General features: G+C 36.5%; 1 protein-coding gene across 3 annotated transcripts in view; it reads left to right on the plus strand.

The window, feature by feature from the left end:
- The first annotated feature begins 3,527 nt into the window (after window positions 1-3,527).
- LOC105481110 (muscle associated receptor tyrosine kinase) overlaps window positions 3,528-27,823 on the plus strand; it is a 135,809-nt gene continuing 111,513 nt past the window's right edge. Inside the window, exons 1-3 of one of the 3 annotated variants that reach the window (XM_071078143.1) lie at window positions 3,528-3,917; window positions 17,238-17,364; window positions 21,651-21,802. In XM_071078143.1, coding sequence (XP_070934244.1) covers window positions 3,839-3,917; window positions 17,238-17,364; window positions 21,651-21,802 — 358 coding nt within the window. In that variant the 5' untranslated portion in view covers window positions 3,528-3,838. The remainder of the gene's footprint in view (window positions 3,918-17,237; window positions 17,365-21,650; window positions 21,803-27,823) is intronic. The other 2 variants (XM_071078145.1, XM_071078144.1) reach the window with 2 other exon arrangements.

Here is a 27,823-nt window from a genome sequence, read left to right on the forward strand (position 1 = left end):
ACAAGCTCCAGTGTGTGATGCTCCCCTCCCTCTGTCCATGTATTCTCATTGTTAGCTCCCACTTAAGAGTGAGAACATGTGGTGTTTGGTTTTCTGTTCCTGTGTTAGTTTGCTGAGAATTATGGTTTCTAGCTTCATCCATGTCCCTGCAGAGGACATGAACTCCTTCTTTTTTATGGCTGCACAGTATTCCATGGTATATATGTGCCACATTTTCTGTATGTAGTCTATCATTGATGGACATTTGGGTTGGTTCCAAGTCTTTGCTATTGTGAATAGTGCTGAAATAAACATACATGTGCATGTGTCCTTATAGTAGAATGATTTATAATCCTTTCATTATATACCCAGTAATAAGATTGCTGGGTCAAATGCTATTTCTGGTTCTAATCCTTGAGGAATTGCCACACTGTCTTCCACAATGGTTGAACTAATTTACACTCCCACCAACAGTGTAAAAGCGTTCCTATTTCTCCACATTCTCTCAAGCAGATGTTGTTTCCTGGCTTTTTAATGATTGCTGCTCTAACAGGCATGAGATGGTATCTCATTGTGGTTTTGATTTGCATTTCTCTAATGACCAATAATGATGAGCTTTTTTTCATACGTTTGTTGGCTGCATAAATGTCTTCTTTTGAGAAGTGTCTGTTCATATCCTTCACCCACTTTTTGATGGGGTTGTTTGGTTTTTTCTTGTAAATTTGTTTAAGTTCTTTATGGATTCTGGATATTAGCCCTTTGTCAGATGTATAGATTGCAAAAATTTTCTCCCATTCTGTAGGTTGCCTATTCACTCTGATGATACTTTCTTTTGCTTTGCAGAAGCTCTTTAGTTTAATTAGATCCCATTTGTCAATTTTGACTTTTGTTGCCATCACTTTCAATATTTTAGTCATGAAGTCTTTGTCCATACCTATATCCTGAATGGTATTGCCTAGGTTTTCTTCTAGGGGTTTTATGGTTTTAGGTTTCATGTTTAAGTCTTTAATCCATCTTAGTTACCTTTTGTATGAGGTATAAGGAAGGGGTCCAGTTTCAGTTTTCCACATATGGCTAGCCAGTTTTCCCAACACCATTTATTAAATAGGAAATCCTTTCCCCATTGCTTGTTTTTGTCAGGTTTTTCAAAGAACAAATGGCTGTAGATGTGTGGCATTATTTCTTAGGCCTCTGTTTTGTTCCATTGGTTTATATATCTATTTTGGTACCAATACCATGCTGTTTTGGTAAACGAGGAGGAAGTCGAATCCCTGAATGGACCAATAAGAAGTTCTGAAATTGAGGCAGTAATTAATAGCCTACCAAGAAAACAAAACAAAACAAAACCCAGGACCAGACAGATTCACAGCCAAATTCTACCAGAAGTATAAAGAGGAGCTGATACCATTCCTTCTGAAACTATTCCAATCAATAGAAAAAGAGGGAATCCTCCCTAACTCATTTTATGAGGCCAACATCATCCTGATAACAAAGCCTGGCAGAGACACAACAAAAAAAGAGAATTTTAGACCAATATCCCTGATGAACATCAATGCAAAAATCCTCAATAAAATACTGGCAAACTGAATCCAGCAGCACATCAAAAAGCTTATCCACCACGATCAAGTTGGCTTCATCCCTGGGAGGCAAGGCTGGTTCAACATATGCAAATCAATAAATGTAATCCATCACATAAAAAGAACCAAAGACAAAAACCACATGATTATCTCAATAGATGCAAAAAAGGCCTTCAACAAAATTCAACACGTCTTCATGCTAAAAACTCACAATAAACTGGGTATTGATGGAACGTATCTCAAAATAGTAAGACCTATATATGACAAACCCACAGCCAATATCATACTAAATTGGCCAAAGCTGGAAGCATTCCCTTTGAAAACTGGCACAAGACAAGGATGCTCTGTCTCACCACTCCTATTCAACATAGTATTGGAAGTTCTTGTCAGGGCAATCAGGCAAGAGAAAGAAATAAAGGGTATTCAACTAGGAAGACAGAAAGTCAAATTGTTTCTGTTTGCAGATGACATGATTGTATATTTACAAAACCCCATCTCAGCCCCAAATCTCCGTAAGCTGATAAGCAACTTCAGTAAAGTCTCAGGATGCAAAATCAATGTGCAAAAATCACAGGCATTCCTATACACCAATAATAGAAAAACAGAGAGCCAAATCATGAGTGAACTCCCATTTACAATTGCTACAAAGAGAATAAAATACCTAGGAATACAACTTACAAGGGATGTGAAGGACCTCTTCAAGGAGAACTACAAGCCACTGCTCAATGAAATAAGAGAGGACACAAACAAATGGAAAAACATTCTATGCTCATGGATAGGAAGAATCAATATCGTGAAAATGGCCATATTGCCTAAAGTAATTTATAGATCCAATGCTATCCCCATCAAACTACCATTGACTTTCTTCACAGAATTAGAAAAAACTACTTTAAATTTCATATGGAACCAAAAAAGAGCCCGTACAGCCAAGACAATTCTAAGGAAAAAGAACGAAGCTGGAGGCGTCACGCTACCTGACTCTAAACTTCTATAAATGAACTCATGAGGCCAAAGAATGAAGGAGACACCAACACATGGGGGAAAAAAATCAAAACAATGTGGTCAGTGCAATGGTAGAGATGTGCACAGTATATCACGGAAACCCAGAGAAGACAAACGTAACACAGCTTTAGGATGATATGGAATTTTTCTCCCAGGAGGAGAGGATGGTCAAGCTGAGAGAGGTGTGAACTGAGTGGAAAGGAGGGGAGTAGTATTCCAAGAAAAGGGAACAGTATGAGCAATTCTTGGAGGTAGGAAAGCTGTATACAGGGAACCATCAGCAGGTTGTTGAATATAGGAAGCTGAATGGGGCTGGGCACAGTAGCTCACGTCTGTATTCCCAGCACTTTGAGAGGCCGAGGTGGGATCATCACTTGAGACCAGGAGTTTGAGACCAGCCTGGGCAACATAACCTGACCCTCATCTCTTCAAAAAATAAAAATAAATTAGCCTGCTGTAGTGGCAGGTGCCTGTAGTCCTAACTACTCTGAAAGGATCACTTGAGTTCAGGTGGCTGAGGTTGCAGTGAGCTATGATTACCCCATTGCACTCTAGCCTGGACAACAGAGCAAGACCTTGACTCTGAAAAAAAAAAAAAAAAAGAATCATAATAATACTAACATACAACAAAGCATGCAGATTCCAGTAAAGCCTGTCATATTCGGCAGATTAGGCAGGTTTAAATATAGTTTTACGTGATGATGAGCCTCTAAAAGCTTCTGAGCAGGAGGGACTATCTGAAAAAAGATAGAGAATGGTTAAGACCCAAGACAGAGAGAAGTTACAAGGACTATTTGGTTGATAAAATCTGTAGGAATTGGAATGGGCTGAATGTGGGAGTGGGGGTGGGGTGAGAGATGGGGAGGAGTGAAGACTAAATAAACCCAGATTTCTGGTTTGAGTCCAGGAGAGTGGGCTGCTGAATCCAAAGGCCAGGACACCTATACCTCTGGGAATACAGTGATGGTTGCAAAAGGCATCTGGTATTGTCCTTCTGCCACTGTCTTAAAAGGGATTCTAAAAGGATTTTCTTGCCCTTGTTCCTCTAGCCCTACACTTGCGTTACTGGCCTATGTGGATACTCACCAGCTGGCTGTGTCCATCATTGCAGCCAAGTCTGAGAATTCCTGATTATACTTAGAGCCTGTGGAGCTGCTGACACAAACAGTCATTAGCAGACGACCCTTTTGCAACAAAGTATGCTTTAAAATGTAAACCGTGGAGGCATTTTCCTTGCGTTGTCCAGAAGGAACTTTGTCCTGCGTGAGCCTGGATTAATCATGAGAGAGCTCGTCAACATTCCACTGGTACATATTCTTACTCTGGTTGCCTTCAGCGGAACTGAGAAACTTCCAAAAGGTTGGTTTGAGCAATCGTGTCTTCTTGTTGCCTTGTCATGGTTGTAGAGTGTGTGTATGAGATATGCCCACCACTGATTTATAGTATGGTGGGCTTCAGTTTTACTTGAAGAAGGGTGAGATGTAGGATGAGGGAGGAAACTATATACATAAGCAATTGGTTGATGGTCTCCTCTCTACCAACATTTTCCTCCGAAGTTCTGCAATAAAAGGCTTAGCCACATAGTGCATGCAGAGCTCTGACTTCTAAGGCAAAACGTAAGCATGTACACTGCAAGTTATCAAGGTCTATTTTGTTTATGCGTATGTCAAATTTCAGGGTGGTCTAAGTGGATGATGAAAACCTTTTCGCATCAGGTTTGCCAGGAATTGAATCAACCCCCTTCTCAGACATCCAGAGCATTGGCTTCTGAATGAAAATCACGTTTATTTTCAGTTTTAGCTTTGCCAAACACTTAATAAATATTTTAGTTGCTAAAAATTGGAAATACAGAAAGACATACACAATTTGCCTGTGTAGTAAACCCGGAAGACAATGGATTCTAAATAACTTTGAGGCTGGAGTCATGATTTGGCTTGGCAAGAGATGGCAAAAGTTTTTTTCAGAGCCTTTGGAATGTACCGGAAATAACACCACCTCAGGGGAAAGGAAAGCAACTTAAGAAACTGACAAACACCTGTTGCAGTAGCAAGAATGTCCAGTGATACAGTTTCTGGCCAGTGTATTATGAAACTGGGACTAGCGTATTTTAAATCAGGAAGACTGGAAAATGTGATTTACAAAGTGACTAAGGGCATCATTGAAATCTTTTTTAAAAAAGACATGAGAAAGCAGATCGAGTGGTATCAATAAAAGAGTTTTCAAATTAAATGTTATACCACAGAGTTAAAAGGGTTTTTTGCTTTAGGACATGTTCACATTAATCATTTTCCCTTTATATTAATCAAAGCACTGAAACGGTTTGTATTGTGTAGGTAATGAAGGTGGTATCTGCATATAGATGCAAAACGTATCTTTAGATTTTGTGGTAAAGAATTTTCAAATTAAATGTTATACAATAGAGTAAAAAGAGTTTTTTTGCTTTAGGACATGTTCCAATTAATCATTTTCTCTTTACATTAATCAAAGCTCTGAAACAGTCTGTATTGTATAGATAAATGAAGGTGGTATCTATATATAGATGCAAAACGTATCTTTAGATTTTGTGGTTCACTAAAAATTCTGGAGCCATACGGTCAAGGTTCACATGCAAATAAGATACGGGTTTCTTCACAAACAATCCAGTTTCACAGATTTTTTTGTTTAATTTTGTTGCTTCTCTTTTTCCATTTTACTTGAGTAAAATGGTATCTTCAAATGTATTTAAACATTTAATTTCTAATGAATACTTTAAGGCATCTACAGATAAAAGAGACTCCAGATCTTTTCAAACAGCTAATAATAGTTAGAAGGACTTAACATTGGCTTCAGATTATTTTAATACTTCCTGATCAAACAACGGATGTCCGGTAAGGCCCCACTTGGATGTTTGAATGTATGGGTCGTCCTAAGTCTTATTTGTATATTTCTAAACCATGCAGTTACATAAAAATGATAGGGTTAAATACTAAAATACAGTCTTATAAAGAGCAGGACCATTTATTTTGATGATTCAAATAAGGATTTGTTGCACACACACACAACCCCCAAAACCTCTCTATCTGAATAAATCTTAAATTATATGCTAGAAAGAATTGATTTTCATTTCCAAACTTTACAAATAAAGCCCTTAATTCAAATGCACACTATCTCTAGTTTGAAAACATTGAAATATAGTGGCATCGAGATAACAAAGCCAAACATCCTGACTTTTAAATAAACTAACCAGTTCATTCATCCAATTTCATTTCTTATAATTTACTTACTACTAGAATTAGGTTTTAAAATCAAAAAATTAAAACAATTTTTTTTCTCAGTCTATTGTACCATAAAATCTAAATTGGTATGAGTTTAACATCACCCTTAGCCAAAACACCATGTCTAGGAGAACAAACATTTATTTACTACATATACCAGTTCTGAGAATAAATAATATCATGAAAGTACAGTCCTTAAAATTCTAAATGTTGAAGGGTGAGGAATACATTGGGAGAAAAGAGCCACAATAAAATATTATTACTATCATTATTATTATTATTTGAGACAGAGTCTCGTTCTGTCTCCAGGCCTCAGTGCTGTGGTGCGGTCTCGGCTCACTGCAACCTCCTCCTCCCAGGTTCAAGCGATCATTTGCCTCAGTCTCCCAAATACCTGGGACTACAGGCGCATGCCACCACGTCCAGCTAATTTTTGTATTTTTAGTAGAGACAGGGTTTCACCATGTTGGCCAGGATGGTCTCCATCTCCTGACCTCGTGATCTGCCCGCCTCAGCCTCCCAAAGTGCTAGGATTATAGGCATGAGCCACAGCGCTGGTCATTATACTACTGAAACTAATAAAAATGGCCCACCCAAACTATTTCTACTATTTATAGAAAGCTACTGTTTTCCCTATTCTTGGCAGACAGTAATAACAAAAAGAGTTTTTTAGATAATATACTTCTTCCTAAGTCCTTTATCATGATGAATAAAGGAAATTGCACAATATGTATTACCTAAAAAATTGACATATTTAAAATAATACAAAGTATTCAGGGGATTCTTTTCTGACTTTCTGCACATTATTTTTTGATAAAAATTAATATCCAACTTTGTAGAATTGATTGTTCATAGTTTTCATTTTAGTTTAATTGAGACTACTGATGCCCAAAGATAAGGGGAAAAATTGTCTTTCTGAATCATTTCAACTAGTGATGTTTTCAGCGATGAATTCAATGCCATAACCCAAGTAGTAGAATTTTACAAACTGTCATTTATGAAAGTAGCCAATGTTTCACTGGATAACTGGCTTAACCATATACATCAGTAACACTTAATGCTTTATCAGGGAGTATGAAATGGATGGTGCGATGTTAGATTCTGCAGGAGTATAAGAGTTCATGTAAGCAGCTCTGGATTTGCTTAATATGCACAAAGAACTGTCAAATGTCTTACTTTCAAAATACTCCACTTACTACAAAACCTTGAAGTGTTTGAGTGTAAATGATGTTATCTTTAGATAGATTTGAATAACCTCCTCCTTGAAATTATATGTATATAAGGATAGGATTCACAGATTTGACATATGACTAAGTCAGGACTGACACAGCTGTCATTGAAATCCAGGACACACAGTCCTGGATGAATATTTTATATTGACGTGCATTGAAAGAGTTATTCATTGCATGTTTGAGTAAACAGAGTTGCTTCAAATATTATTGACCTTAAAGAAAAGAAGGAAGGAGCAGAAATTTCAAGATCTCTTTAAACTCTACCTTATTTCCAAAGGTAAATGAAGTAGGCAGCTTCTCAGTGAAATGAAACCTGATGTCATTGAAGAAGTGTAACAAGTGAGGGGTGGAAAGGGGGCCTGAAGGGAGTGGCTGTATTCAGGAAGATGAGAGGATCACATGGGCCATGCTGAGGACCCAGCTGGGGCTAGGAACTGCAGCTTTCTTTATAATGCCCCTGACCTGAACATTTGCTGCACTATACCCAGCAGTGCTATGTGAACATAGGGTAGTGAGGACAGATGGCTGGATTAATTCAGGATTGGCACTTTCCAGGTCAGTATAGCTAAAGAACTAGAGAGTAAAAGAGTTGGAGTTGTATGGCAGCATACCATGCGTACAGTTTGGATCATGAAGCAAGTAAAACAAGGATATTTAAGGCTTGGAAGAGAAGGTTAAAAAGTTTAAACCAACCCCAGAGTGTTTTGTTATACTAAAAAAATACTGCATTCATAATGTTAAGAGAAACACGAATATTTTCCAAGTCAGAGCCCTAATTTTACTAAAATAGAAAGGAGCAAATACACCTTGTTTCTTTATGTACTCAATCATTGGGTCATGTCAATCAAAAAATAATCAATCAAAAGTTGGAAGTCAATGGCCATATGCGAGAGGCTGTAAAATACAAATGAAAAGTAATGTCACGTCCTTCTCATCAAGAAGTTAATATCCAAGTCAAGTTTTTCTTTGGGTCCAGAAAAGGATTGTGTTCATTTTCATGTATTTGTTATTCATGTAGTCCTTGGATTGAGAGAAGAAATAGTGCCCTAGTTTAAACAGGCTCTGGCTGAGATGAAAGCTGGATAGAATGAAAGTCAACAAGAGACAGTGTGCTGAGTCAACAAATATCATTAAATACAACTGACCCATGTGATTGTGTCAGTGAAAACTGGAAAACAGATTTGGATAATTGGAAATATGGGCAATGTGGACTTTGCATTCTGTGTATAGAAACTGATATTGATGTACATCTTCTCTTTATCCATCTGTGCATAATCAGTATGATCTTGAAGATGCAGTATGTCTTAGAGAAAGGAACCAACTTTAACCGCGAAGTTTAGCTAGTTCAGCTCTATCACTTCGTATTTTTGTGATATGTAGACAAGTTATGTAACCATTTTTAGTATTCATTTCTGGTCTGCAAGTGGAAATATTAATAGTACCTATCTTTATGATTTTTTGTGATAAATAAGATGATGAATGAAAAGTATAATGCATGGCACATACCAGATTCTTAATCAATTTAAATGCTAATATTAGTAAAAACAGAGTCAAACTTCACATAAGACTGTTATGTCACTGAATCTTATGGGAAGGTGTTAACCTAATAAAGTTCTTAGTAACACCTTCCATATGTCTCCATGTCTATTTTCCAAGACATTCTAAGACTTACTTCTTTGATCTTAACTGATCTCAACAGTTCATGTGACACCTCCAATGTGTCACCTCATTGGAAAGATAATATTAATACTAAGTCTATTACCTCTGCCAGTTCTGCATCTGTGTATTGAGTGAAAATAAAACTAGTGCATAAAGTTTCTGTCTTATAAAAGTAGTACATGGTATTTAAGGTTGATTTTGAAAACACAAAATACATAAAATTTAAGACAGAAAAAATCACCCATTCTTCCAGGACCAGTAACACGTTAGTTTATTTTCTTTCATTTTTTTCTATGTATTTTTTAAAGTGCTAATAATATTGTGCTACATGGTATTTTTACTTAGCACTAAAGCATAAGTGTATTCTATATTATTAATAATCTTCAAAACATCATGTGCAGTGACTAATATTCTGTTTAGATAACAGTGTGCTAATATATGTTTAATATTCACGTCACTGAGAAAAAAAGGCCCAGATTTGTTGCTCTCATTGATTTCTGCAGTATAAATACTCCATAGTAAAAGACTCCATCTTGTCTGTGGCCAATCTCAAGCTACTCTCAAATACTGAGCACTGAGTTGGGAAACAGCATGTGTAGTATGCCTCCTTCATATATTATTTCTACCACACAGATACATTAGAGATAACCTCAAGAACTTATATAATAGTAAAATGTAGTTAAATCATTAGGAATGTCAAGTATTACTACTTTGTTTTTAATATATTTAATTATAAATGTATACAACTTAGTTTTTAATAATGGTAATATATAACAATCACCTCTGAAAATCCCTAAAAAATTACCAAGTGGCTCTTGCAAACCTGTGGAAGACAAAACTGTGTGCCTCAATCTTCTCCCACTTGACTACAATTAGTAGAATTTAGTACAACTGATGTGTTTTCCGCAGTAAAAGTCACTTATATGTTTTTCTATATGTGAGATTATTTCCTTAGGATAGATTCCCAGAAATGATGATGATGATGATGATATTATTATTATTATTTTGGAGATAGAGTCTTGCTCTGTCACACAGGCTGGAGTACAGAGGTACAATCACAGCTCACTGAAGCCTTCAACTCCTAAGCTCAGTTGATCCTCCCACCTCAGCTTCTTCCCAAGTAGCTGGGATTACAAAGTGTGTGCCACCACGCCGGCTAATTTTTAAATTTTTTGTAGAGATGTGGTTTCCCTGTGTTGCCCAGCCTGACCTCAAACTCCTAGGCTCAAGTGATCCTCCCACCTCAGCCTCAAAAGTGCTGGGATTACAGGCGTGAGTCACCAACCACACCCAGCCTGAGATAAAATATTAATGGTATAATAAATTTGAATGTAATAAAGACAAGGAAAACAATTGAACAGCCTGGGTTTCTTTTTCTAAATTATAGAATCAAGTAACATTTGCCCAGTGCTCCATGTGGACCAAGGACAATTTTAAATGGTTTCCATTTATTTAGTCCTTGTGACAAGCTTATGTGGAGGCTTTATTATTATCTCTAGCTATAGCTAAGACACTGAGGTTAAGTGTGGTCAAGTGACTTGCAGAGCAAGTGATGGAGCTGGGATGTGAATTCAAGTCCTGTGCTACTTTGCCTCTTAATGGCTAGTTGCTCAATAGTCTTTCTTTTTTTTTTTTTTTTTTTTTTTTGAGACTGAGCTTTGCTGTGTTGCTCAGGCTGGAGTGCAGTGGCACGATCTCGGCTCACTGCAATCTCCACCTCCTGGGTTCAAGTGATTCTCCTGCCTCAGCCTCCCCGAGTAGCTGGGATTACAGATGTGTACCACCACACCCAGCTAATTTTTGTATTTTTAGTAGAGACGGAGTTTCACCATGTTGGCCAGGAATCTCTTGAACTTGTGATCCGCCCCGCTTTGGCCTCCCAAAGTGCTGGGATTACAGTCATGAGTCACCATGCCTGGCCTAGTCTTTCTTTTTAAACAGTAAAAGCATTCAATATCATCAATTAACCGTTGGGCCCATTGTTAACCACACCCCCCAAGCTTCATAAAATATTGTTTTTGTTCTTTATCTCTCAAAATCTAGATGATTATACTATTAATTGCTTATTTCATTCATTTGTTGTTTAGAAAATAACTTTATATTGATACTGACTTTCTCAAACTCTATGAATTACAAGTTTGCTTCCATTGCATTTTGAAAATTAACATTTCTTTGGCATTCTATCTGCTGCAATTTTTTTTTCTATTATGAAAGCAATATGTATTCATTTTTTTAAAAAATCCTGTAAGATACAGAAAAACAAAAATATAAAATTACACATAATGCTCATAGCAAGGGATAAATGGTCTTAGCATTTTGCTATTCATTCTTTCAGTCTCTTTCTCTCATATATGTGTGTGTATATATATGTGTATATATGGTGTATATATACACGTACGTACATATGTATGTAATTTTATTTTTTAAATTTTAAGTTCTGGGATACATGTGCAGGATGTGCAGTTTTGTTACATAGGTAAACGTGTGCCATGGTGGTTTGCTGCACCTATCACCCATCACCTAAATAAATGGGCTCAGCATGTATTAGGTATTTTTCCTAATGCTCTCCCTCCCCCAATCCCACGTGCTGACAGGCCCCAGTGTGTATTGTTCCCTTCCCTGTGTCCATGTGTTCTCATTGTTCAGCTCCCACTTATAAGTGAAATCATGCGGTGTTCGCTTTTCTGTTCCTGCATTAGTTTGCTGAAGATAATGACTTCCAGCTCTATCCATGCCGCTGCAAATGACATAATCTCATTCCTTTTTATGGCTGCATAGTATTCTATGGTGTATATGTACCACATTTTCTTTATCCAGTCTATCACCAATGGTTACTTGGGTTGATTCCATGTCTTTGCTATTGTGAATAGTGCTGCAATGAACATAGGTGTGCATATATCTTTACAAATTTCAGAGGCTGTTACTTCATTGAGGAAAGAGAAGCATTTACATAAGAAGCTCTCTCTTCAGCTCCCTACCAGCAAAGGGGAAAAACCTACCTCTCTGCATCCATCTTGTCCTCCTTCTCCCTCTCTGTGCTTTAAGAGGACTTTCTCCTCCCATCTGTGGTTAACCTGTCTTTTCCTCTGAGCCCCACATTTATCTGCTTTCTTAGGGACCTATTTCCTTCAATTATCTCCTGTTTTTCTCCAATGTCCTACATTTTTGCTTCTACTAGATGCTTTCAGTCAGCATTTAAACCCACTCTTGTCACCATACTCACCTCCAGCACCATGCAGCCCCTTTTTTCCCTTCTATTGTTAAACTCTGCTGCAAAAAAATGTCTTCCTTCTCCTCTTAGTTTCCACTTCCTTATCACCACCTAACTCCCACCACTGCAATCTGGCTTCTGCCAAATCTGCAAGCACCAAAATCAACATGACCTTCTCATCAGGAATGGGCACTTTTAGGTCCTTATTTAACTTAACATCTTGGCAGCATTTGATTCTCCATCTTTTGTGAAATGTGTGCTACTCTTGGGCTCTGCCAATAGCCTCCACTGGCTTTGCTTACAACTCTGGTTTCTTCCTCTCAGTCTCTTTTCTAAACTTTTCATTCTCCCACCCATCTTTTATAAATGTTTGTGTTTTCTTCTAATGGGCTTAGGGCACCAAGCTCCCTCCGTCTTCAGGCTTTCACAGTTACCGTTTCCTCTGCCCGGAACACTCTTTTCTCTCCACTGCACCAAGCCAAATTTGAATCATCCTGTGAATGTGTGTGAATGTATTGTATAGTTTGTTTTTATTCCTCGTTTTATCAAGTTCAGTGGTTGAGAAACATTATTTATCATGTTAAAGAAATACTATTATATTCCTACTCTACTAATGGTTTCCAAGTAGGGAATGGATAGTTAACTCTGTTACTGCCTTTTTGACTGTGATGGGTATCTTTTAAACTATGACTATAGTAAATCCTGTTTAAAGGACTTTTCTATTAAATTATCCTTATATTTTTGCAAGGATTTTTTTTTTCTGCCTAAATGCATAGTAATAATTTTGAAATTTATGATTTAATTTGCTTTTTAAAATTTTACTTTAGGGCTTTATATCCTGCTTGACTTACATTAGCATTGTTTTATTCCAAAGATTGATTTGAGAAGCTTTCTATATTTTATATTCCCTATAGCTTTTGTTTGTTTGTTTTTGAGACAGGGTCTCTCTCTGTCACCCAGGCTGAAGTGCAGTGGTGCAATCACAGCTCACTATGGCCTTGACCTCCTGGGCTCAAGTGATCCTCCTACCTCAGGCTCCCAAGTAGCTGGGACTACAGATGTATGCCACCTGTATCTGGCTAATTTTTCTTGTTTTTGTATTTTTTGTAGAGATGTGGTCTTGCCGTGTTGCCCAGGCTGGTCTCAAACACCTGGATCCTCCAATGGACCCTTCTGGGCTCAATGGATCCTCCTGGGCTTAATGGATCCTACTGTCTCAGTCTCCCGAAGTGTTGAGATTACAGGCATCAGCCACTGCACCTGGCTCCTTGTAGCTTTATGTAACTGGAGACTTAATTCTTTCTTAAAAGTTTTTTAAAACTTACCTGAAAAATTTTGGGGCATTATATTTTTTTCAGAAGTGTTCTTTGATAATCTAATCTTTTTCTTCTGTGAGTATTGTTGATGATTTCACCACACCTTTTATTACATGTGAACCATTTTGTTTTTAAAATTCTTAATTCTTTGGATTTTAGTTTTTAAATATTCATTACTGTTTAGCTATGTTGAATTGTGGTTCAAGAATGTGACATATAATCTACGCTTTTAAAATTTATTTAATCTTTAGTTTTCATGGGCATTTGAAAATATGTGTCATCTATCAAGGCTTAGAGTTGATGTGCATATCTGTTTAATTAATTTTAGTAATTCTGTTATTCTCTTTTACTACATATATATTTTTGTCTTTTAATCTATAAACAGGATGGGGATTTTTAAAACTATCTTTTTATTGTCTATTTCTTACAGATTTTATTATAGTTAGAAAATATAGTCTATATAAAATCAATTCTTCGCGCTGGGTTAAAATCTCCTATGTAGCTTGGTATATTTTCTGTACGTTTGAATGTTTTATCTATGTGTCATTTAAAAAAAAAGTATTCTCTAATTGTTTCATTAAGTATTTTAAAAATGTACATTATATCTAGTGTCAATTTTGATGTTTATATCTTCTATATCTTTACTGTATTTCTGTTTGATTTATTAGTGTCTGAAGACATCTTTTAAAGGCTTACACCATGCTAAAATATTTCTCCATGTACTCTTGTGATAATTTTACTTTTGGGTTTATTTGAGTCCATATTTTTATATAATTAAGTTTCACTACTGTCATACCTTTTTATGGTTTGTTCCTTTTATCATTAAATAATGTTTCTTTTTTCCTTATAAGTGCATATGCCCTTATATTCATTTTTCTTATATTAATATTGCTATGTCACTTTCTTTGGGATATTGTTTGCTTTATACATATTTTCCCTCCCCTTTATTTTTAACATTCCTGTTTTATTTTATTTAGGTGTGTCTTTTGTGTTTGATAGCATCTGTTGTTTCATAGGTCAGCTTATACCATTGGCACTTACTGTGATTTATGGTATATTTGGATTTGTTTCTTCCATATTATTTTATGTCTTCTGTTAACCATGCTTTTTCTAGGCTTATTTATTCCTCCTCTTCTTCCTGTTTGTTTTTGCTTTTGTTTTTGACTGATAAAGCCTTTCTAGTACCTCTTTTTTTCTCCTGTTGTTTTGGGAGTTTTGCATTTTATCTGTTTTTCAGTGGTAACCACTAATGAAGTTTTAACATAAGCATTTAACCATAGATTTTTCTTTCTGTTTGAAGTTAGTCAACATTTCTATCCTCTTGCATTTTATGGCAAAGAGCTTAACATTTTGTAACTATTTAGCATTTTAAACTTCTTCCATGAACTTTGATCTTATAATTGTTTGTCTAGAATTTAATTCCATTCTTTTTTAAACACAAAAATTTGTGAGTCTTTAAAAATATTCCATAGTGTGTTAAAATTGCAATGATATTTCACCACCATTTATGCTATTGTTTTTTATAACTCACCCCTTTCTTTCTGGTATAAATTATTCCTTTCTGAGTTTATTTACTCTAGTAACTATTTCTGAGAAAGTCTGTGAGTGGTAAACACTTTCAATATTTGTTTGTAAGTGTTCTGACTTTAAAATTATTACCTAAGCTAGCTGTATGATTCTAAGCTAACAGTTATTTTGACTTAGTCATGTAAAGACAATTAGCCTATTGCCTTTTGGTATCAATTGTTGTTGCTGAATAATCTCAGGTTACCCTGAATTGGCATTCTTAAGGAATTAATCTTTTTCTTTCTAGTAGAGTTTAAGATTTTCTTTATCTTTAATTTTTATAGTTTTAATTCAATGTATCCAAGTATGAATTTCTTTCTTTCCTTTTTTTTTTTTTTTTCTGAAACAGTCTCTTTCTATTATTCAGGCTGGGGGTGCAGTGGCGTGATCTCAGCTCACTGCAGCCTCCACCTCCTGGGTTCAAGTGATTCTCGTGCCTCAGCCTCCCATATAGCTGGGACTACAGGTGTGCACCACCATGTCCAGCTAAAGTTTTTGTATTTTTAGTAGAGACAGAGTTTCACCATGTTGGCCAGACTGGTCTTGAACTCCTGAGCTCAAGTGATCTGCCCTCTTCAGCCTCCCAAATTACTGGGATGACAGGTGTGAGCCACCATGCCCAGCTGAATTTCTTTCTTTAAAATCTGTCTTGTCACTTGGTGGGTACTTTCAATCTTAATATTCCTGGGTTTCTTTTTCAGTTTTGAAAAATTATCAGCTATTTACCTCTTTATATATTGCTTCTAGGCTGCTCCCCTCTTTTATTTTTCTCAAACTTCTATCAGAGGTGTATTAGTGCCTGTCATTCTATACTTTATATCTCCTAACTATTCTTTAATAGTGTCCATGTCTGTATTTCTTTGTACTATGTTCTGTATATTATAATGATTATAATATATTATAATGATTATATTATGATTATATTAATATATATTATGATTATTATAATGTATAATGATTATTCTGTTGAAAAGCTGGGAAGAAGGTGGCCCTGATGACTGTGTTTAAGAAGCATTTTACATAAAAATTCTGCTTTCTTATTTCAACTACTATCTTTCAACTTTTGTATTTACTCCTTTTGTGGAGCCCTTATAAATACAGTTTTGTTCATTTAAACAGTATATCAGTCACGGTGCTCACCCTGGGAATTAAAAGATGCCTAAAACATGATCCCTGAACTAACACTCAAGGTTTTAATAATTGAGTGTGGGACAAAGACGTAAACAGATCATTTAAATAGTATCTGTGTGACAAGTGACATTATAAGACTGACATTTACAGGATAACATAAGGTTAAGGAAAAGGGCATTTGGGTCTGCCTAGCATGTCAGGGAAAGTGGAAGGAGATGGATGTTTAAACCGAATCCTAAAAGACAAAATAACATTAGCAAGGGAGATATGGGGCAAGTAAAACACTCCCACTCACCATTTTTTCTCACTTTCAGCAGATGAGCTTGCCTTTGACTTTACAAAAAAAAAACAATTTAAAAATAATAATAAGAAGAAGAAGATTTATTCAGAAAGTAGATGTATCTTTTATGGCCAAACAATGTGCCAGTCTGTTCTAGATGCTTTATAAGTCTGTCACTGACTATTTCACCTCTAAACGTCAATCACACTACTTATTTGACTTTGATATATACCTTGCCCTTTAACTGAAGCAACCATATGATTTACTGTATAAATGCAGGTAGCTCTCATTTCACAGAGGAGTGAGAAAAAAGAAGGGACCATGTCTATAGCCTTTCCTCCCATTGTCTTACAAAAATAAAATAGAACACAACAGCTTTATTGAGATATCATTCACATACCTTGAGCTTTACCCTTTAAAATGTACAATTCACAAAGTGGTGCCTCTTCATTTTCTAGTTGTATGCCATAGTGAATTCTCTACAAATCTGATGAAGTTTAAGCTTCAGATTCTCTCATTTGCAGGAGCCCTTTCTAAGACCTTCGCTGGGCTTTAGTAATGTGCTTATATGAGTGTCTATTTTTATAAAATCAGGGGAAAATTGTTCTTAAACAACAATTTTTAAAATTATTATCCTTTTCCACCTTGACTTCCCTTCAGAGTCAGTTTCCTTTATGCTGATAATACTGGGGTGGCCACAGAAATTTTGTATTCATAATTTTATATTTTTTCTTTAAAAAGTACACTCAAGTTGCATACACTTGGGCCCCATAAAACTTGGATCTGCCTCTCCTCATATATCATAGAGTCTAAGCCCTGCTCTCCTGAGAGTCTTCTCTTTTGATTTTCAAATGCCTAGTTTGGAAGTAGAAATAACATTCTTTACATAAGCTCTTCCTTTCTTTTGGCAAATTTCTACTCTGGGGAAACAGAGTTCTCATTCAGGTATGTAATGGCTTCTGACTGCTTAAGGAAGGGTTAATAAACAAAATTCTGGAATGTTCTCTTTTGATTTCTCCTTTCCTTTCAGCTCCTGTCATCACCACTCCTCTTGAAACTGTGGATGCCTTAGTTGAAGAAGTGGCTACTTTCATGTGTGCAGTGGAATCCTACCCCCAGCCTGAGATTTCCTGGACCAGAAATAAAATTCTCATTAAGTAAGTATTCCACATTTTAATTTTTTAAAATTGTTGTGGGTATATAGTAGGTATATACATATTTATGAAGTAGATGAGACATTTTGATACAGGCATGCAATGTAAAATAAGTAGCCCATGGAGAATGGGGTATCCATCCCCTCAAGCATTTATCATTTGAGTTACAAACAATCCAATTACACACTTTAAGTTATTTTAAAATGTATAACTAAGTTATTATTGACTATAGCCACTCTGTTGTCTTATCAAATAGTAGGACTTTTTCATTCTTTCTACTTTTTTGTACCCACTAAACATCCCCTAGTCCCCCCGATCCCTGTACTACCCTTTCCAGCCTCTGGTAACCATCCTTTTGCTCTCCATGTCCATGAGTTCAATTGTTTTGATGTTTAGATCCCACAAATAAGTGAGAACATGCAATGTTTATCTCTTGTGCCTGGCTAATTTCAGTTAACATAATGATCTCCAGTTCCATCCATGTCTTTGCAAATGACTGGATCTCATTCTTTTTATGGCTGAATAGTACTCCATTGTGTCTATGTACCACATTTTCTTTATCCTTTCATTTGTTAATGAACACATAAGTTGCTTCCAAATCTTAGTTACTATAAACAGTGCTGCAACAAACATAGAAGTGCAGATATCTCGTTGATATACTGATTTCCTTTCTTTTGCTTATGCATCCAGCAGTGGGATTGCCGGATCATATGGTAGCTCAATTTTTAGTTTTTTGAGGAAACTTCAAACTATTCTCCTTAGTGACTGTACTAATTTACATTCCCACATCAACAGTATACAAGGGTTCCCTTATCTATACATCCTTGCCAGCATTTGTTATTGCCTGTCTTTTGGATATAAGCCATATTCTGAGGTGAGATGATATCTCATTGTAGTTTTTATTTGCATTTCTCTGATGATCAATGATGTTGAGCACTTTTTCATATGCCTGTTTGCCATTTGCATGTCTTCTTTTGAGAAATTGTTCAAATCTGTTGCCTATGTTTGATTGGATTAATTTATTTTTTACTGTAAAGTTGTTTGAGCTCCATATGTATTCTGGATACTAATCCTTTGTCAGATGGGTAGTTTGCAAATATTTTCTCCCATTCTATTTGTTGTCTCTTCACTTCGTTTATTGTATCCTTTGCTGTGCAGAAGGCCTTTTAACTTGATGTGATCCCATTTGTCCATTTTTGTTTTGGTTGCCTGTGCTTGTGGATATTGCTCAAGAAATTTTTGCCCAGACCAATGTCCTGGAGAGTTTCCCCAATGTTTTCTTGTAGTAGTTTCATAGTTTGAAGTCTTAGATTTAAGTCTTTAATCCATTTTGATTTGATTTTTGTATATGGAGAGAGATAGGGGTCTAGTTTCATTCTTCCATACATGGAAATCCACTTTTCCACACATCATTTACTGAAGAGACTTTTTCTTAGTGTATGTTCTTGGTACCTTTGTTGAAAATGAGTTCACTGTAGGTGCATGAATTTATTTCTGGGTTCTCCATTTTTGTCCCATTGGTCTATGTGTCTCTTTTGATGCAAGTACCATGCTGTTTTGGTTACTCTAGCTCTGTAGTATGATTTGAAGTAAGGCAATGTGATTCCTCCAGTTTTTTTTCATTTTTTTTTGGCTATTCTGGGCCTTTCGTGGTTCCACATAAATTTTAGGATTTTTTTTCTATTTCTGTGAAGAATACCATTGGTATTTTGATAGGAATTACATGGAATCTATAGATTGCTTTCAGTAGTATAGACATTTTAATAGTATTGATTATTCCAATCTATTAATATGGAATATATTTCCATTTTTTGGTGTCCTCATGAATTTCTTTCATTGGTGTCTTACAGTTTTCATTATAGAGATCTTTTACTTCTTTGATTAATTCCTATTTAATTTTATGTGTGGCTATTGTAAATAGGATTATTTTAAAATTTATTTTTCATATTGTTCATTGTTGGCATATACAAATGTTACTGATTTTTGTATGTTGATTTTTGTATCCTGCAACTTCGCTGAATTTATCAGTTCTAATAGTTTTCTGTGGAGTCTAAGCTTTTCCAAATATAAGAGCATATCATCTGTAAAAAAGATATTTCTTCCCATCCAATTTGGATGGCCCTTAATATCTTTCTCTTGTCTGATTGCTCTAGGTAGGACTTCCAGGACTGTTTTGAGTAACAGTGGTGACAGCAGGCATCCTTGTTGCATTCCAGATTAGAGGAAAGGCTTTCAGTTTTTCCCCATTCAGTATGATACTGGCTGTGGGTCTGTCGTATATGGCTTTTATTATTCTGAGGCATTTTCCATGTAATTTTTGAGGGTTTTTATCACGAAGGGATGCTGAATTTTTATCAAATGCTTTTTCAGCATATATTGAAATGACCATATGTTTCTTACCCTTTATCTGTTAATATGATGTATCACATTGATTGATTTGCATATGTTGAACTATCCTTGTATCCCAGGGATAAACTCCAGTTGGTCATGACAGATGATCTTTCTAATGTATTGTTGAATTTGGTTTTCTAGTATTTTGTGCAATCTGGATAGGCTAATAATCCCAAATCATCGAGTCCTGGTTCCTTTTTTGCTTAGCAGTTTTTCCCACTTATCTTTTCCTCTTGAATTTTACTATAACCAGCAAAAAGAAATGAGGCCACAGCTTCGACACATTGCTTAGAAATTTCCTCAGCTAAATATCTGAGTTCATCATTCACAAGTTTTGTTTTCCACATAACTGCAGGACACTATTCAGCTAAGTTCTCTGTCCTGCATAACAAGGATCCCCTTTTCTTCCTTTCCTAGTAACATGCTCCTCATTTCCACCCAAGTCCTCACCAGTAGTGCTTTGAACATACATATTTCTACCAACAGTCTGTTCATGATAATTTAGGTATTCTTTAAGATGATTTAGATTTTCTCTACCATTCAACTCTCTTCCTTCCAATTCCTCAGGAGCAGAATCATTAACACACATATTTCTATTAACAGTCTCTTTGAGGAAATGCAGGCTTTTTCTAGCACGCTTTTCAAATTTTTCTCAGTTCTAACTATTCCTCAATTTCAAAGCCATATCCACATGTTTAGGTATTTATTGCAGCAGCACCACACTTCCGGTACCAAAACCTGTATTTATTTCTTATTCTTGCTGTAACAAATTACCACAAACTTAGTGGCTTAAAACAACATAAACATACTATGTTATCGTTCTGGAGGTCACAAGTATGAAATACATCTCTCTGGGCTAAAGTCAGTGTTGGTATGGCTGAGTTCCTTCTGGCGGCTCTAGGGAAGAATCTGATTTCTTGCCTTTCCTAGCTTCTAGAGGCCACCTGCATTCCTTGGCCCCGTACTCCACTTATAATGCTAGCAATGGCAGTACTCTGACCTCTGCCTCCATTGTCGTACCTCCCTTTATCAATCTGCCTCCTTCTTCCATCTTTGAAGGATACTTATTATCACACAGGGCCCACTTGAATAGTCCAGAATACTCCATTTTAGGATTCTTAACATCTGCAAAATAAGGTAACATATTGACAGATTTTGATGATTAAAACAAGAACCTTTGTGGGAGTGTTACTCTGCTTACCACATGCATTTGGCATTAAAAAAATCTTATTTGGTTAAAAGAAACTCTCTTTTATATTGCTGCTTCTCTTCCTATTTCTTTCTATCGCCCCAATTCCCTTCTCAACAAATGGTGTGCATATAATTAAATAGATAATATATGTAAAGCATATATTTTTGTTGTTTGAAATTGTTTTCCTTCCTTATATATCCCAAGTAACTAGAAGTGTGCCTGGCACTTGTTAGCATTCAGTAAGTAATAAGCAATTGTTTAATGAAAGAATGAATATTCAACTAATCATTAGTTACTTCTACAAATAATTAACTCTTTCTGTTCATTGTATTTATACGTATGCATGTTCATTATCTATTAATAGCTGCTACTTCCCAGAAATTATTGGGAGAAGACCCCTGTATCTTGGTTTTATATGCTTTCCTGAATAAAGTAAACTTTACATTTTGTCTTATCAGTAGGCATCACCCTTTGAAAGTGTTTTTGAAGGACTATGGTACTTTGACTATTGGAGCCTAAGAAAGATGAGAATATAATTGTAGCTTTATATTACCAAGTAAGGTTATTCTATTATTCAGAACTCACTCAAGTTTCCTCTCACCTTTATTCTACTTCCTCATTAACAATTCATCAGTTTGATAAGTTAATCATAGCAAAAAAATCACAGATGAAGCACTAATCTGTCATTTTTCTCTGTGACCCGCAGGCTCTTTGACACCCGGTACAGCATCCGGGAGAATGGTCAGCTCCTCACCATCCTGAGTGTGGAAGACAGTGATGATGGCATTTACTGCTGCACGGCCAACAATGGTGTGGGAGGAGCTGTGGAGAGTTGTGGAGCCCTGCAAGTGAAGATGAGTGAGTGGGAAAGAGATTCGTCTATTGATTTGAAAGTTGACTTGGTACACTTAGTTATTTATTTTTTTTATATATATTTTTTGAGACAGAGTCTCACTGTTGCCCAGGCTGGAGTGCAGTGGCGTGATCTCGGTTTACTGCAACCTCGACCTCCTGGGTTCAAGTGATTCTCCTGCCTCAGGCCCCTGAGTAGCTGGCACTACAGGTGCATGCCACCACACCTGGGTAATTTTTCTATTTTTAGAAGATACAGGGTTTTACTATGTTGGACAGGCTGCTCTGGAACTCCTGACCTCAGGTGATCCGCCTACCTTGGCCTCCCAAAGTGCTAGGATTACAGGCTTGAGCCACTGCGCCCACCCTGACTTGGTACACTTTAAAACAGTCAGTAAATAGAGATTTTCTCAGGCCTGGTGATTCAGCAGTGAGACAAGTTGAAGTTCAAGCACAACCCTGAGGCCAGTTAATTCCACACCTCTTATACCTGCCATCAACCACTACCCTAAGGCAAGCCTCTCAATTCTCTGTCCTCTCCCATTTTCTTAACTTCACACATCTCCTGACTTCCACCCTGAATTCTTCCACCAGGAAACCTTCCTCTAAATCCCTTACCCCACATCTGTGAAACACAACCAAACACCTTTTTATTTCTTTTTGTTTTTTTTCTTTATTATTATACTTTAAGTTCTAGGGTACATGTGCACAACGTGCAGGTTTATTACATATGCATACTTGTGCCATGTTGGTGTGCTGCACCCATCAACTTGTCAGCACCCATCAACTCGTCATTTACATCAGGCATAAGTTATACCTTTTTATTTCTAACCTCTTTGCAGACACTTCTACCCTTTTTCCTTATTTCAAAGTTGATGTTCTTCAGAGTGATTTTCTGCTTCAATGGAAGCGGTTCTATTTTCCCCACTTCATGTCTACAAGGTAATCTCTCAGCCCCTCAATGTTGCTTTTAAACCATTCTATTTTGTATTCCTATACAAAATCTTTCCTCTGATGAGTGCTTATGCCATTCTGACCTATCTTTTCTCTAACTGTATTCATCATGTCATCTAATAATCTAGGCACTTCCCCATATTTATTACAAAATTTGATTCCAGGCTTACTATCTTTCTATCTATCTCTACTCCTGTAATCACCCTAAGAAATTTTAACAGCCATGAGATAGAACGACTAACCACTTAATTCTCACAATTCCTTGACCTCCACAAATCCAGTGATGTTTGTCGTTTTTTTTTTTCAATTTTAAGGCCCATACTTTTAATCCATATGTACACACATATATGTAGTAGTTTATGAGGAATAGTGGTTTTACTTTTTTAACTTTCATTTTGAGTTCAGGGGTACATCTGCAGAATGTGCAGGTGTTTTACATAGGCAAACATGTGCCATGGTGGTATATTGCACAGATCATCCCATCAACTAGGTTTTAAGCCTAGCATCCATTCTATTCTTCATGATGCTCTCCCTCCCCACACCAATACCCCCGACGGGCCCCAGCGTGTGCTGTTTCCCCCCATGTGTTCATGTGTTCCCATCGTGAGCTCCCACTTATAAGTGAGAACATGCAGTGTTTGATTTTCTGTTCCTGCATTAGTTTACTGAGGATTACGGCTTCCAATTCCTTCCATGTCCTTGCAAAGGACATGATCTCATTCCATTTTATGGCTGCATAGTATTCCACGGTGTATATGTACCACATTTTCTTTATCCAGTCTATCATTAATGGGTACTTAGGTTGTTTGTGTTAACTGGTTTTTTTTGTTATATATATATATTTAAATATATATTTAATACATATTATATATAAATATATATATAATATATAAATGTATATATTTTTTGAGATGGAGTCTCACTCAGGCTGGAGTACAGTGATGTGATCATGGCTTACTGCAACCTCTGCCTCCTAAGTTCAAGCAATTCTCCTGCCCCAGCCTCCCAAGTAGCTGGGATTACAGGCATGTGCCACCAGACCCAGCTAGTTTTTGTATTTTTGGTAGAGTCAGAGTTTCGCCAAGTTGGTCAGGCCAGTCTCGAGCTCCTGACCTCGAGTAATCTGCCCACCTTGGTTTCCCAAAGTGCTGGGATTACAGTCATGAGCCTGTTTGTGTGAACTCTTTATCAGCCTACCCAATCGATAATTCACTCTTGGCCTTGTCACCCTCTGGAAGTAGTCTGCATTTGAAATCTTCAGCTCCAGTACATCACTCTCTGATCATGGACATTTTTTGGTCCAGCCTTGCCAGATGAACAAAGCAGTTTCCCATACTCATGACTTGCCTTCAAGTAGGTTTGTGGGCACAAACTTCCATTGTCTCCTTCTCAGCTAACAACAGTGTCTCAATCTCTCTCATTCTCCTACTCTTGCTATACAATATCAGCATCACCAACATCATCAAGTTCTCTTACCTTGATTCCTCTCTGTTCTCCTTTCCATTGACTCCCCAATGGGGCTTTTATTTCCTTCCATACTTCGTTCTTTCTTCTACCTGGTGGTGAATCATCAAACACTGCCTTACCAGCATCTTTAAATCTCATGGCCTCCTGTCCTGTAAACATCTGCTACTTGCAAACTGTCAATCTTACAATGATGTAACCTTCATCTTCTCTTCTCTGACACTCTTACAACCATACATACTGGCACCACACAAATTAGAGGAATTTAGATCTACTTGGGACATTTATTTTTAGTTTTTGTGTTTTTGTCTTTCATCGTTTATTTCTTATCGTTTGTTATTTTGCTGGAGGAAATCATTAGGTACTTTTTTCAGAGAGTGAAGATGTAAAATATTTCCTGAATTTTTGCATGTTTGGAAGTCTTCATTTTGCTTGCATTGTTGGATAATAATTTTGCCGTGTGCAGAATCAGAGTTTTAAAAGCCTCTTTCTTTAGCTTTAGTAGGTAATTCTCTGTTGCAAATGAGAAGTCTTTTTCTTATTTCTTTACAAATAAATCTGATGTCTCTCTTAAAAAGTTTAGGATTTTTCTTCTTATTTCTAGAGTTTATAAATTTCACAAATTCACAAGAATATGCCAGGTATATTTTTAAGAATTATTCCTACACAGTTCTGGGTGAGACTTGTTTTTTCTTTCTTTGTTTGTTTAGTTTTTATTTTGTTTTGTTTTCTTTCGAGACAAGATCTCACTCTGTAACTCAGGCTGTAGTGCAGTGATATGATCATGGCTCACTGCAGCCTTGACTGCTCGGGCTAAAGCAATCCTCCTGCTTTAGCCTCCCAAGTAGCTAGGACTACAGGCATGAGCCACCATGCCAGGCTAATTTTATTTATTTACTTATTTACTTTTTTTGGTAGAGATAAGTTCTCACTATGTTGCACAGGCTGGTCTTGAACTCCTGTGCTCAAATGATCCTCCCACCTTGGCCTCCCAAAGTATTGAGATTATAGGAGTGAGCCACTGCACCCAGCCTAGGTGGGCCTTTTTGATCTAAAGACCAAAGCTTTTTTGAAAATCAGGTACATTTTCTCTATTTTTTTTCATTTTTCTTTCTCTATGACTTCAAATTTTTTGCCTCATATTTTCTGCATGTCTTGATATTCTATTCTCTTGAAGATTCCTTTTACTTTTCCTTCATATTATGAATGTGGTCTCTGGTATGACTGTTTTGTCATTCTGAGTGTTTTGGTCTTAAAAACTATATTTTTAATTTCTAAGAATTTCCTTGATGGCTCTGTTTTTATAACAAACTCACTTGTATGATACAACATTCATTTAAGCTTCTAAAGATATCACTAGTACATCTTTTAAAAAGACATTTTCTTTCTTTCCCTGCATTTTATTTCCTTCAGAAAAAAACATTGATTTTGTTTTGATTCCATCCTTTTATGTTTACAATTTTTCTCAATTGATCTTTTATTTTTTGGTCATAAATATACATGGAGTCTTCAGTTAATTAGGTTAAAAAGCTGGTGGGAATAGCAGGACTTCATGGAATACTGATTTGGTACTTACTGTGCGTAAGTAGGTGGGGATCTGCCTATACGCAGGCTTCCCTTCAGTATGCGGAGCAGTAAGAAATAGAATAAGGAAGTTGGAATGCTCTCATTTGCTAAATAATGAAGACTTGATTCTGAAGATGAAACACATTCAAGTATTTCCTTACTTTGTGACACTACCTTTCTTTTGAATGTTTTACATATTCTCTCTGGCCCAAATATTCTTTATTTGGGTTCTATACTAAATCCCCTTTTCTTGTCTTGTTTTTTCCAACCTCTCCTTTTGGAGATCTCATCCATTCATGTGGATATACACCAGTGTGGCCATTCCAATTGCTAAAATTTTGGAATGCTTCCATACTTCTTGGGAAGACCTGTTTTGTAAAGCTCCCAAGATCCCCCAACCCCTATCACTACTCCAGCTCTCTTAAGCCTCCCCTGAAGAGCTCCGTCCCCTAAATTCCTTATGGTCCATCAGCTGAAGTCTCAATGCTGGCACAGCAGGATACTTCCAGCACTCTGCTTTAAGGTGACCAGTTCTTATTGGTCAGTACTTATGACTCCACCCTGAATCATGTTCCCTTACAGTGGGGATCCATGGCTATGCATCAATACTCTAGTCATTCCTAGTTGACTTTATATTCAATTTCCCAAAAGGGAATTCCTCACCCCTCACCTAACAGATGACCAAGACATCATGTCATGTCACTGAGAAGATAGGAGTTTTTTGCTTTAACCAAAGGTCTTTACCTAAGACATTATCTGTGCCTCAGGTGTACCATATAGATCTTGTTCAGGGAACCCATGGAAGGCACAGATACCACTTTATTTGACTGTCATAGGAATATCAAGTGCTAAGCTAAGTTTTCCCCAGCAACTGTATGACAATACAACTCACAATTGAGGAATCTGGCCAGTACTGTATCTAAATGTAGGTATTTACACTTTACTAGGAGAGTTGTATGCTATAGATAGCAGGCAAAGTAATAAAATTGTTATTTTCCTATATTTTAAAGTCTTCCTTGTATTTTTGTATAACACAGGGCCACAGCAACTCTAAATGGCAGTGAATGCTTAGATTAAAAACCAACAGGAATGCCAGCACTTTGGGAGGCCGAGGTGGGCAGATCACGAGGTCAGGAGATCGAGATCATCCTGACTAACAGGGTGAAACCCCGTCTCAACTAAAAATACAAAAAAAATAAAAAACAAACCAACAAATTAGCCGGGCATGGGTGGTGGGTGCCTCCTGTCCCAGCTACTCAGGAAGCTGAGGCAGGAGAATGGCGTGAACCCAGGAGGCGGAGCTTGCAGTGGACTGAGATTTTGCCACTGCACTCCAGCCTGGGTGACACAGCCAGACTCCATCTCAAAAAAATAAAAAAATAAAAAAATAATAAAAATAAATAAAAAACCAACAGATCATGAAGGCTTTGCAAATACCTCTTACTACCAACAACATCAAAGCCCCCACTCCTCTCCCTCTCATTGAATTAGAAGGAAAAGAAGTCCTTATTTTATGCTTTCCTTTGTCAAAACAACAAATTGGTTATGGCACATGTCCTGCAAGAAATAAAATGTATCCATTTCTCAGTAGTCTTTCTTGCCAAGACCCCCTCTGTATCTGTAGCATAAAATTCCTAAGGACATAAATGTAGTTGTAACTATTTTATGAATAGTACTAAAATAACTGGCATCCTGAACTTATCAATTCTTTTGTATATGAGATTTAATAACATTCTTTGAAAGTTTCATATTTCAGAATAAAAATTAACTGGTGTAAACTATTTCTTCTGAAAGATTAAGAGTGTTTGAACAGTAAATTACATGTTTGCTTTACAGAATTGAGTCCCCCCCAAATTGTATGAGAGAATTTCTTCTGATTGTTAATATAATAATATCTGGTTTACTTTCTAGAGAATGAATGTATTTAATTAATAATCATCAAATTTAATAGTCAAATTAAGATGGAAGCAAAAGGGAAAATAGGTCATAATTTATAACTATATAAGAATATAGTTATATCAAAATTTTCTTTTTAAATGTTTT

This window comes from Macaca nemestrina, chromosome 14 (assembly GCF_043159975.1).
Source record: "Macaca nemestrina isolate mMacNem1 chromosome 14, mMacNem.hap1, whole genome shotgun sequence".
Classification (NCBI taxonomy): domain Eukaryota; kingdom Metazoa; phylum Chordata; class Mammalia; order Primates; family Cercopithecidae; genus Macaca; species Macaca nemestrina.